This window comes from Peromyscus maniculatus, chromosome 21 (genome assembly GCF_049852395.1).
Source record: "Peromyscus maniculatus bairdii isolate BWxNUB_F1_BW_parent chromosome 21, HU_Pman_BW_mat_3.1, whole genome shotgun sequence".
NCBI classification, from domain to species: domain Eukaryota; kingdom Metazoa; phylum Chordata; class Mammalia; order Rodentia; family Cricetidae; genus Peromyscus; species Peromyscus maniculatus.
Window position 1 is genome coordinate 52,970,916 of NC_134872.1, and position 12,936 is coordinate 52,983,851.

Sequence of the window (12,936 nt, forward strand, 5' to 3'; positions counted from 1 at the left end):
AGGCTCTGTCCCTCACCTATGGTGAAAGAGAACCAGTAAAAGCACGTCGGTAGATTCTGTTATTGAGGTCAAGATGGAAACAAGTCATGTAGCCATCTGATGTTATAATCAAAATTCTAATTATACAACAAGAGTAGCAATATGTAGTTATGGAATTAGGCTTAGGGGAACAACACACACACACACACACACACACACACACACACACACACACACACACACACCTCTCACTCTTCAGTTCCTTATCCTCCAGTTAACCTTTGTGAATTAGTCATTCCCATAAGACAGTGGGATTTGTCAAGGAGTATGAAGCCAGTTGCTGCCTACAAGGTTAATAGACAAGTGAGAATGCCCCCCCCCCCCCCCCCGCCCCCCTGCCCCATGCCCATCACTGGAGGGGAGATCATCAAGAACTTTGAGAGCTCACATGCCAATCATCCTTCACCACTGTCTGCTTTATGGTTCCTGGCCTGACCTTTTCTCATTTTCTTTGGGATCCCGATGCCAGCCCTTTCCGGGCGTGTTGAGACCGGTGCGGAGTACCTTGGCATGTGTGACTCATCCTACAGCTTCATCTAGTGAGTGACAGGAGTGAGTTCCAGGACCCAGAAAGACTGGTTATCACGTTGAATTACAAACTCACTCAGAAACTCGGTTCTGTGTACAGGAAAGGGGAACAAATAGGAGATGGTGTTCAGGAACAGACAGTTCTTCTGATCTGTCCAGAGGGGCAGTGTTTTATGACTTAAAATGGAGATACAGCACAGAGAGACACATGCACAGTCACCACCACTGTGTCCTCATTCTGCCTCGCTTCCTTCCCCTCCCCTCCCCTCTCTCTCCCTTTTCTTCTTCTCTTTCCTTCATTCACTCCTTTCCCTTCCTTCCTTCCTCCTTCCCTCCCTCCATATCTCTTCCTACATGAAACTTCACAAACATTTTTTTTTTTTAAAATCAGGGCCCAGATGGTGCAACAAAATGGAGGCCTGATGAGAGGGAGAACATTTCTACCAAATTCAGCAGGTTCTAAAAACTGTCGGGAGTTTCATATTCCAGGGCCTCCTGTGTCTGTGTGCTCCATACCCACATCTTTAATTGCAGATGAAAAGCGGCAGGGAAGGTCCTGTGTGGGAACTGAGTACGTGCAGACCTGTCTGTCACTATTATTTCCTAAACAACTCGGAATGACAACTATGCACAGAGCCTTTGAGACAGTGTGCCGTACAGGAGAGGCCTTGTGCAAACGCTTGCACCATTTTTCTGGAGAAGACCTGAACATGTAGGGATTTGGGTATCTGAAGGAGGCTACTGAGGGACATCTGTGTGCTCATCTGCTTCTTGAGGGCAGAAGAGTTTCCTCATGATCTTAGAGCCAAACCTTCAGATGGTGGGCAAGGATCTTCACTCACTCATTCAATCTGCAGGCTCGTTCCGTTCACTCACTCATTTGTTCAACAAGTGTTTCCCACTCTGAGTGGGTGCTGAGTGGGCTGCAGATGGAGAAAGGGCAGGTGTCCATCTCCTGACTAACAGGACTCGCCCCACCACCACCTTTTTAGTTGTGGCCTGCTTTCTCTTGGGTTCACTTGACCCACTGTGATTAGAACTCTTCCATAAAGGTTGTGAGATGTTCAGGACAGTAAACAGGTTGGGGGCGGGGTGTTAGTTACTTAATACCCCACTCTGGGCTGGCTAGTGGGTTTAGTTGCATTTTCTCCTTAAGCCTTTGAGGCCAACCCATGTTATTTTCTTTCTGTAATCACCAGGTTACAACAGGGAGTCTGGCTGTATTTGACAGCTTGAAATTGCTGTTTATTATCATGTGAGAAGTGAAGGTGGATGGTGGCGGGCAATTCACGCTTTTGTCAGGGTGTGCAGAGAGACACGCTGCTCCGGAGGGAAGGAGGGACCTGGACTGTGTGTGCTTCAGCTACTTTTATAGGTCCTGAGAAACTGCCACGCTAGGTGGCTTGCATGCTTTTATCGCTCAAATTAGTACCTTGTGCTAGTCACTCCGGGAATAAGGTGTGGATCTGCCCCCACTGGGGGTCTAGTATAGAAACCTGAGAGAGGTTCTTCACAAATGACAAGTGGCTTGCTATGTACGTCATTGCTGCCGCGGATGACCTCAAACTAGAGTTCAGTGGCATTTGGTTTACTCAATTTTCATTTCTGATTCTGTCCTTCTTCCTTGAGTTTTTCCAGAGCTTTGGTGTGAGAGACGCAAGTGTCTCCCATGAACATGGTGCCATAGGGATGGGCATTGGCTAGATGACCCACAAATATACCTGGGGTCCAAACCCAGATATCTGAGTGTGTTTTCCTCTGAGACAGCGTGTTTTTCACAGGATAGCAGCTTTATATGACTCAAGGCATTTAAAAAGATTTACCTTTGTTTTTAATTATGTATAGGCTTGTGCGTGAGTATGTATACACGAACATGGGTGTGCACAGTGGCAGGTCTTTTAGAACTGGAGTTACAGGTAGTTGTGAATCACCTGACCTGAATACTGGGTGCTGAACCCAGGTTCTAGGGTCTCTTTCTCTTGAGCCATGTCAACAGTTCCTCTGGGTGTTTTTAAAGAGTGTGCATGCATGCTTTGCTTCCACATATGTCTGTGCCATCATGGATGTGAAGTATCTGCAGACACTGGAAGAGGGTCCCTCGGATCTGAGCTACAGAAGGTTGTGAGCTGCCATGTGGGTGCTGGGAATTGAACCTGGATCTTGTGAAAGAACAGCCAGTGCTTTTAACCTCTGAGCCATCTAGCCAACCTCGTCTCAGTGCCCAAAGCATTTTTTAATGCTGATGAAATTTTGGTAAAATCTGGATGAAACAATACTGTTACTGAAATAATTTCAGTGCCGTGTGCACGTGTGTGCATGTGTGTGCGTGTGTGTGTGTGTGTGTGTGTGTGTGTGTGTGTGTGTGTATACTTGTTGGGGTCAAGAGAGAGTCCAGTGTAGTATATATTGTTCCCTAGGTTGAGCTGATAGTGGAACACCTTTATAGATTATGAAACTAAGGTTCCACAGAATCCCATTTAGGGACCTTAATCCAATATACAGGAAACCTACATTGCCTATTAGAGGAAAACAGACAGAGTTCTCAAATTCAAAGGAAACTGAAGCCAGTGGATATAAATACCCTGATTGTTAAAAGTTTCTTTTGTTTTATTTTTTTTCACACTTGGTACCCATTGCAAATGGTTGAAAATTGGTAGATAATAGTAAACTGTCCCAGATATACATGTGCGCTACTGTAAGAACCCTACTTATTCTGTTTCCTCCCACAGGGTTCTAGCCCCACCCCCACCCCGCCCCCATCTGTCTGTCTGTCTGTCTGTCTGTCTCTGTCTCCCTCTCCATTATGCTCTGAGGATCGAAGCCAAGACCCTTCCTAAATCAAGTGAGTGTTTTTACCCTGCAACCATACACCTATCCCTGGATTAGGGTCTTGATTTAAGAAACTGTGAACTATCTTCAAATTGGGAGTTTCTCTACTACCATACCCATGGTTCATAGCAGTAGATGTTCAGGATGCACACACACACTTTGCCGACAAGCTGAACATACTCAGAACAAAGCTGAGCATCACATATGTGCAGCAATACTGAGGATTCTTCATTGCCCGCAAACACTCTCAAAAGCTCTGTGAATGCAGAAGCCGTACCGCTGGGAATTCCATAAATCATCTCACATCACTGGGCCCGAGTTTCCTTCAGCAAGTTGGCCTCCCTCCCTCCGTCTCTCTTCCCCTCTCCATTCTCTTTCTTTCCCTCCCTCCTTCCTTTTCTTCCTTCCTTCCTTTGACAGGAACTTCCTGTGTAAGCCAGAATGGCCTCAAGCTCACAAACGTCCTGCTTCAGCCCGTGTACCAGGAGTACCAGTGTACACCACCATGCCTGACAAGCTTTAAACCAAATTCCTATACTGAAAATGGTGTAGGGAAAGCAGCCCTTGTCTTGAAGCCTCAGGTGTGGCTGTTATTATTTACAAATGCCTCTTCGGGCATTTCGTCTATTGGTACATTGCTTGTTCTCTTTCCTAGTGGAGGAGACTTTGTTTAATCTTCAGAATTTGTTCTACATATTTGGTCCTGAGTGTATCTTTTATCTCTGATACACATACCTTGAGAGGAAGATTTCAGAATAATCATGAAGAAGAGTGAAGAGGAAGGATTGGAACCGACCATGTCAGTCAAAGGACTAAAACCCCGACAATGACAGTCAACCTTGTAGTGGACTGTCTGTCTTTTAACTGACAGGAGATAATGCATTAGAGGCTTGTGAGTTTATATAGTGGGCCATAGCCAATACGTGAGAAGGCAGCAAATAGTCTAAAGTAGCACACAAGATAAAAATATCAGGCATATCAGGGTATCTGTTAGAGTGTGTGTGTTGAGGGGGATGTTTTCATCATAATAAAATGTTTAAAGTGGAAAATTGTGTTTTTTTCAGTTTTGGATATAGAAATCTGTGTTTGTATATGCATACTGACTCATAAGTATGCTGTTTTCTATTGTGCCATGGCAACAAAATTTGAAAGTCAGGCGTGTCTGTGAAATGTGTGGGCACTTTAAGAGGACTTACACAGGTTCTTCTGGTATTTTGTTTTGTGATGGTTAGCTAACCATCACAATGCCTTCTGTGGCATTGCTCAGCACAACCATGCACCAATCAGATATCGGGGCCTCTTTCCACCCACACTGTAAGATCCTGAATTCTGTGCACAGAATCCCCGTGTCCTTGCAAATTCACTGCCATTCCTCAGCCGCTGTTCCTCCTGCTCCTGTTGTCCCTGCTCAGACTTCCTTTTGATTTTTTTCCTTTTATTGAAAACAGATTTTTTTCCTCACATAATATATCCTAATTGCTCTTTCTCCTCCCTCTATTCCTCCCAGTTCCTCCTCACCTCCTCTCCCATTTAGATCCATTTCTTTTCTGTCTCTCGGAAAGCAAATAGGCTTCTAAGGGACAAAAATAAGATAAAATATAATGAGGTAAAACAAAAACTAACACACTGGAATTGGACAAAACAAACAGAAGGAAAAAAGCCCAAGAGAAGGCACGCGAATCAGAGACCCCCTTGTTTGCACACTCAGGAATCCAATGAAAACACTAAGCTGGAAGCCGTGATGTATACACAGAGGACCTGGGTTAGACTCTCTCAGGCCCTGTGCATGCTGCCTCAGTTTCTGGGAGTTCATATGTTCTTTGACCATGCTGATTTAGAGGGCTTTGTTCCCTTGGTGTCCTCCATTCCCTCTGGCTCTTACAGTCTTTCTGTCCCCTCTTTCACAGAGTTCCTGGAGCCCTGAGGGGAGGGATTTGTTGGAGAAATTCCTTTAGGGTTGAGGGTTCCAGGTCTCTCACTCTCTGTATAATGTTGGGTTGTGGATCCTTGTATTTGTTTCCATCTGCTCCAGAAGGAAGTGTCTCTGATTGATAGATGAACAAGGCACTGATCTGTAAGTGTAGCAGAATGTCATTAGGAGTCATTATTTTGCTATTGTTATTTTTTTAGAACAGTAGTATTTGGTTTTACCCTGGGTCCCTGGGCTATCTAGTTTCAGGTTCTTGGCCACCTGAGCAGAGTCACATATGGGTTCTGCCTTGTATTGGGGAGTGGGCCTTAAGTCAAACCAGACATTGGCTAGTGACTCCCACAAGCCTTCTGCCACCATTGCCCCGGCGTATCTTGCAGGCAGGACAGCATTGTAGATCAAAGGGTTTGTAGCTGGGCTGGTGTTTATGTTTCTCTTTTGATAGCCTGCAGAGTACCTTCCTATACCAAATTCACTAGCATGTAGGGATGAAGGTTCTATGTAGGCACCTGCTTTACTTCTCCATGTTCAATGAGTTGTGTAGACATTATCTTCAGCAATGGGGCCTTGCTCTCAGTTTGTGGAGAGCAACCTATAGTCTTGGAAACAGTGTGGGTTATTTGAGGATTCCCATGGGACCCTTTTGTCTAACAATTCAGTTAGATATAACCCAATCTCAGTACTGGAAGCTTCATTTGGTGACAAGTGGTGTCCAGTTGTGGCTCTGTCTCCCCCATTATTTGTCGATTTCATTTAGAGTGCCTTCATGTATGTATATATTTTAGGAAGCTTCTGCTGTGTTAGGTTTCCATACTGCCCCCTCAAATGACCCTTACGTTTTGTAGCTTTCCCATAGTCTCTTCTTCACCCCCTCCCTTCCCACTCCCCTCTTGACCTTCCTGTTCCAGCTTCATGCTTGCAACTGAAATGTGAGCTCTCAGCTTCATGCCCCTGCCCCAGTGCCTGCTGCTTGTTGCCACACCCCTCTGCCACCCTCTGCCATGGTGGGTTTGGATTCCTATGAAACCATAAACCAAAATGAACTCCTACACATGTGCACACGGAGGGGGGGTGGCTATCCAAATACTGTGCACCAGGTCTCTAGTCACTTGGAGACAAGTAGCTTGAGGTAAGTTAATGTGCATACTTGTCTGCTACTAGATCAAGTGCTGAGACTCCCTGTAGTAGACGAATAAACTACTGTGCACCTAGACAGAAGGTCCTGTGAGTAATTAGCTCTTCTGTGGCCATGTCTGCATTTCTTGCCTTTTCCTTAACAGTCATTCAAAGTCATATCCCTAAGAAGGTATCACCGTAGCACGTCCATGTGAAATACGAACAATCCCAACCCCTTTCCTTATAATTTTTCTCTTGGAGGTGCAGATACAGAAGAGCAAAACTAGCCTGGATTTTGGACACAGAGCTGGGCTCCAGTTTCCTGTCTACTGTTTATAAACTGATCTTCCCAAGCCTGTTTTCCCATTCATCTCTTTAAAGGTAGTGCAGATCCATCCTAACAGCCAGCATTGACCAAGTGGCTCTTACTCACCAGAAACTGCACCAGATGAGAAAGTGAAAACCAAAGAGACTAGCTGTCTCCCTTACTTTTCTGTTCTTGTGATGAAATGCAATGACCTCTGGTGGTTTATTTAGCCTGCTTTCTTATACAAGCCAGAATCTGCCTGGGGTGGAGCTGCTCACAGTAGACCGGGGTATCTTTACAGCAAACATCAATCAAGAAAATGCCCCAGACATGTCCCTAGGCCAACCTCCCCATGACTCTAGCCACACCAATGTGACTTTCTCTGCTATATGTACTAAGTGGTTCACCTTGCTGTACATTGAGTAGGCCAAGGGAAGTTGCTAGGTGCCTCTGCTGCCAATGTAATGAGCCAATCAAGCCGAATTAATAATTCCAGGTTTAATGAACAGAGCAAAGCAATCGTGCGTGACCCTTGGAAAGGCAGTGGAAGAGTCACATGACAGATATAGCTACCAGGCCTTAAGTGATCTGTGGGCGTGGTCTTGAGCAGCCCCAGGGAGGGGCGGGCTTTGGGTGGATTTTGAGGGGGCCAGTTTGAGAAGGCAGGGTCTGGGGAGAGAGAGGTGGGGGCTTCCGCCTAATCATCCCAGACTCTTTGGGTACATGATGTGGATGACAGGGGCTGAGGAGGAGCTTCCACCAGAAGAGCCCTCACCTTCACCTGGATCTATCTTCTTGCTTTTCTGTTGCAGGTTCAAGCCTTCATGTGTGAAAATGAAGCTCCAGATCACCATTGTTTGCTGTCTAGTGTTTTTTCTGACCACAGAATGTTTTCACTTGAAACCCCAAAAAGTAAGTTTGATCTCTTCCTGTGTGATCGATCCCAAGAGAAATCCCTCCGTTACCTTAGATGTCTAGGTATCTGATAAGTAACATGCTAATTAAAATACATCTTTGAAGGATCCTAACTTTACTCTTACTGACAGTCTTTTCCCAGGGAAGGGAACAACAACAACAGAAGTTAAGGGGTGGCAGGAACCAGCCTGGGAGGCCACACTTCAGCGTGGCACTCACCTTGCAAGCCACAGAGATTGTATGCAGGTGGCTGTTGAGAGAGGAAAGACCTAAGCGGGCAGCAGAGCAATTCAGATTCAGATCTTACTTTAACTTTTGCTGCCTCTGGGAGTTGTTTTGTTTTACAGAGTCTTAATTTCTTTATCATATGTCATATCTTTATTATATCAAAGTTTATATTTTAAGGCAATACTTATAATCTTTTACTTGCAGAACAGATTTGTGATTCAACTATTGCAACCCATTCCTAGTTTCTGTTCTTTTCTTCCTACTAAGGATGTATTTATGGGACCTGGGGTTTCTCCTTAGCTGTTTTCCATCCAGGCAGTCAGTATAGGCAGAGTCTAGCTTGATGATGTAACTGCCATTTCTGTGTTCTCCCTGGATCCTTAAAACTACAAGAGATCCGCCCCATCCTATAGCAGGAATCTTAAATGGTCTTATTAATAAAAAAAACCTGGAGCCAGGTTTTGGGGTGAATGCTGGAAGATCAGAGAAGCAGAACAAGCCACAGCTTCCTCACCTTGACAGTTCCCCAGCTGATCCTGTTTCCTCAGACTGGAAGCTTCTGTGTCCTCATCCCAATGGCTCTCAGCTGAACTGTTTCTTGAAAGCCTGAATGCTTAACCAGCCAAATGCTTCTAGTTTCTGGTCTTCATGCCTTATATATCTTTCTACTTTCTGCCATCGCTCCCTGGGATTAAAGGTGTGAGTCACCATGCCTGGCTGTTTCCAATGTGGCCTTGAACTCACAGAGATCCAGAGGGATTTCTGCCTCTGGAATGCTAGGATTAAAGGCGTGTACCACCACTGCCTATCCTCTATGTTTAATATTGTGACTGTCCTGTTCTCTGACCCCAGATAAGTTTATTAGCATGCACAATATTTGGGGGGAACACAATACCACCACACCATCCACTAACTTGACCTTCAAAACTCGTGATCTTCAAGGTTAGCACTCAGAGAATAGTGTTTCCTCACCTGTGTCTTCTCCAGCAAGTTCCCTCAGAACCATCACTGGAGTCTGCCACTGTTTCCTTCCTGGTCTTGAACACTTTTCCTCTTTACATGTACATGGATCCTCTAAGTTAAATTGAGAGAATACATCACACAGTAAATTTTTTGGGAATTTGGTTTTTTTTTTTTCAGGATAAAGATGAACTTCAAATACCTCCATGGAAGCGTACATTTAGTCATATACAAGGTATGTATGACTATAGAATAGTCTTCATTCATTTGGAGATAGGGCCAAAATAGAGAAGGAGGTGGATGGTGCAAGCATGTCTTCAGACCTCAGGCTTTCCAATGCAATAATAACCTCTCATGAGCTCTCTGTGTTTATCAGCATTGACATCATGTCTTACAATCTGTTTCTTACATAACTAATCAGGCGAGTTGATAAATATTCACACATGCTCTAGAACAGCAGACTGATACCCATTTTCAAACTTAAAAGGGGAAATGAATTTGTTAAACTCAGAACAGGCCAAGAGCACACTGTTCTTCTTTCCTCCAAAGGTATATTCAAGGTTTTTAAATGTATGCAACACTCTTGTATTCTGTGTTCCGGTAAAGCCAAGCAAGGTGATTTGATGGTGGTAAGACTGGTCATATTCCTGAAGAAGAGGAACAAGAACATTATCATTACTAACATTTTAGCATCACGTGACTTCACCCAAGCATTCCAGGCCACTGTCAGGTTTAAGGCCAGTGGCACATGTATCTATGTAAATATGATATTGGACAGGAAAAGAGGACGGAAAGGAAGCTGGCGATTGGTGGGTAAGCATTAAGTGTTGTGCAAGATGCTGCCCCATGACATATCTGCAGCAACACCATGGCACTATCTCCAACCAGTCAGTAGACAGCCATTGTGTTGGTCCAGCTAGACCACAGCCGATAAGCCATTTTAATAAACCTCTTGTGTGTGTGTGTGTGTGTGTGTGTGTGTGTGTGTGTGTGTGTGTGTGAAGGAATAGACTTACCAGCAAGAGTGAGGACATTCAGGCAAAGAGCAAAAGCTTCCTACTTCCCTGTCCTCTATATAGGCTGCCAGCAGAAGGTGTGGCCCAGATTAAAGATGGATCTTCCCACCTCAAAGATCCAGATTAAATGTGGGTCTTCCTATTTCAAATGGTTTAATTAAGAAAAAAATTCCCTCACAGGCATACCCAGCCACTTGGGTTTTAGTTAATTCCAGGCATCATCAATTTAATAACCAAGAATAGCCATCACACAGTTTTAAGTTATTTATAGCTTATATTTTACATTTGATCAACCAACACCAATACAGGATTATGAGATTAGTCCTGATATATGAAAAATATCTTCAACTGTTCATTGCACTAACATCAAACTTTATGGTTTTCAGCATAGTCATGATTTCTCTCAAATTTGTTTTGAACGTTAGTACTTTCAGTAAGTTTAAAATCATTGACTTCATAGCAACGTCTAAATTTGGGGGTTGGGGAGTATTGCTTTGCTATATTCTACACTGTTACTTATGATGCAACTCTTAGCTTAAGTTTTCCTGTCTGCATGCTACAATTCAGAATGTAAGAAATTATGTTCTACCTGAGATGAAATTTAAATAATAATGTAATCCCTCTTAAATTGTTTTACCTCAGGTAACTGAGAATAGTTACTTTATTTTACCAGAGACAAATACTCCATAATTTGATAATATACCATTTTTAACATATCTGTGAGAATAAAGACTTTTAGTGAGAAATAAGGGATGGCTGGTTAAATCTGAATTCCAGGCAATGTATAACATTGTCCCTGGAAAAGTAGTTTTTGTTTGTTTATCTATACATTGATGACTCACCCTCTCATTGCAGAGTCTGCATTTGCAAATTTGCCTATTCACTGAGAGATACCTAAACCAGAACCCATGGTATCCTTTCATACAAAACAACCATTGTGTTGCCTGGCACACACATGCCCAGTTAGGTTGGGATAAGGTATTGCTCTCCCTTATCGCTGCAATTCCCACAGTATCCATGTGTCGTCATGTTCTGGTAGGCTTTCTGTTGCTATGGTAAACACTATGACCAGAAGCAGGTCAGGAGCTGAAAGGGCTTATTTCAGTTTACACTTCCAAGTGACCGTCCACTGAAGGAAGTCAGGCAGAACTCCAGTAGGAACTAAAGCAGAAACCATGGAGGAGCGCTGCTTCCTGGCTTGCTCACTAGCTCATGCTCATTCAGCCTTCTTATACAGCATAGGCCCAGCTCGTGCGTCCCCACAGCAGGCCCGCCTTTCCCACATCAATCATCAATCAAGATAATCTCTCCCAGACATGGGCACAGTCCAATCTGTTCTGGACATAAATTTTCAAAAACAAATAAACCAAAACCCAAACAAATAAAATAAACCACCACCACCACCACCACCACCACCACCACCACCACCACCACCACCACCACCACCACCACCAACACCAACACCAACACCAACACCAACAACAAAAAACTAATCAGGAAACATCATTTTGTGCTTTGGGACTTTCGGGTGGTGATTTTTCTTTTCAAGCAATCCTCTCACAGGAATGCTGGAATGCTGTTTAGTGTTTTTAGTTCAAAGAAGGCTGTGTTAGGTCAGCATTGTTCAGCCTTGAGTAAGAGCACTGTGCACCGAGAGTGCTGTGTGCTATGAGCTCAACTTAAGGAATAAACAATATATATTAAAGACCATGTCTTTATTCGGAAATAGACATAAAGGAAGGCTACAGCTGTTGAGCCATCTCAGCAGTTGTTGAGAATATCATGAGCAGAAATTCCCAGGAATTTAACTTTATATTCCCCTGGCAACAGTAGAGCAGTGCTTGCTAAGTCAGTATTCGTGGGGACTATAGAGATAGTAACCCCAGTGAATCATGACAAGTGACTGTATCTCAAACTATGCAAAGATTATGCGCATTTCCTGTGTCTTATCCACCCACTCTGCACAGAAAGGTTCACTGGTTCCTGCTCTCTGCACCGGCCAATTAGCTTTCAATCACAGGTGCAATCATGTTTTCTGCTCAGCGTTTGTATTAGTTACCTTTCGTTGCTGTGATAAAACACCATGGCCAAAGGCAACTTCAGGAAGAGAGAGTTCATTTGGGCATCCAGTTCCAGAAGGGGAGTCCATAATGCTGGTGGAGGTATGGCAGCAGACAGCCAGAGCAGGGAGCCGAGAGGTCACATTTTCAACCAGAGAGGGCAAACTGGAAGTGGAGTGAGGCTATACACTCTCAGTTCCTCCCCTGAGTGACAACATTCCTCCAGCAGCACTTGGCAGACTAAAAGTCCCATAACCTTGCCAAACAATGCAACCAACTGGGGACCAAGGTCAGATCCATGAGCTCATGGGGGCCATTTCTCACTTGAACCACCAGAGTATTCAAGGCTCTTGTGTCCCTTCCTGTTTTCTCTTCCTTTGCTCCCACCTCAGGGCTTCTCAACAGGGATTTCTGAACACCCTGAGGTCCCTTTTTCTGCCTCTGGCTCACTTCCTCTGGATACCAGCTTTACCATGGATCATGAAGCTTTCTCTTGATGCTGAGAATGCAGTCCAATGTCATCTCCTTGGTCAGCTATTCATAAAGTCCCAGAATGAACTAGATGCATTTGTCAGTGTGCAAATGATAATTTGGCCTCTCAATTGCTGATTTTTGTTTTTTTCTTTTCTTTCTTTCTTTTTTTTTGTCTTCCTGTTTTCAGATAAATGCAACGGATCTTGCATCTCACCTTCCAAATGTAACCAGAGCTGTGATCTGAATTTCCATGGAGAAATAGTATTCACTTGTAATCAAAACAAATGGCAAAAAACAATTGAAACATGCACAAGCCTCTCTGTGGACACCCTGTTTCAGGTGACTCTCTGGTACACTCCTGGTGACAGGAGCTGTCTCTCCCTGATTGGGGTAGGAGGGCAGGCACTTCCATTCTTACCTGTGCTAAATGGCAGTCAGTCTCAGGCTGGGACTTGGGCAAAACTACCCAGTGGCTTGCATCATGGCTGTCTTTCCTTACCCATGCTCTGATGTACCTGCCTCTCTCCTCCTTCT

General features: G+C 44.2%; 1 protein-coding gene across 6 annotated transcripts in view; it reads left to right on the top strand.

The window, feature by feature from the left end:
* Positions 1 to 12,936, top strand: part of LOC102915860 (adhesion G protein-coupled receptor F4) — a 30,034-nt gene that overhangs the window by 1,146 nt on the left and 15,952 nt on the right. For 5 of the 6 annotated variants that reach the window (XM_076557845.1, XM_076557848.1, XM_076557847.1 and 2 more), the window contains exons 2-4: positions 7,562 to 7,661; positions 9,033 to 9,087; positions 12,590 to 12,741. In XM_076557845.1, the coding sequence (XP_076413960.1) occupies positions 7,584 to 7,661; positions 9,033 to 9,087; positions 12,590 to 12,741 (285 nt within the window). In that variant the 5' untranslated portion in view covers positions 7,562 to 7,583. Of the gene's footprint in view, positions 1 to 6,709; positions 6,824 to 7,561; positions 7,662 to 9,032; positions 9,088 to 12,589; positions 12,742 to 12,936 lie in introns of all 6 variants that reach the window. The other variant, XM_076557851.1, reaches the window with a different exon arrangement.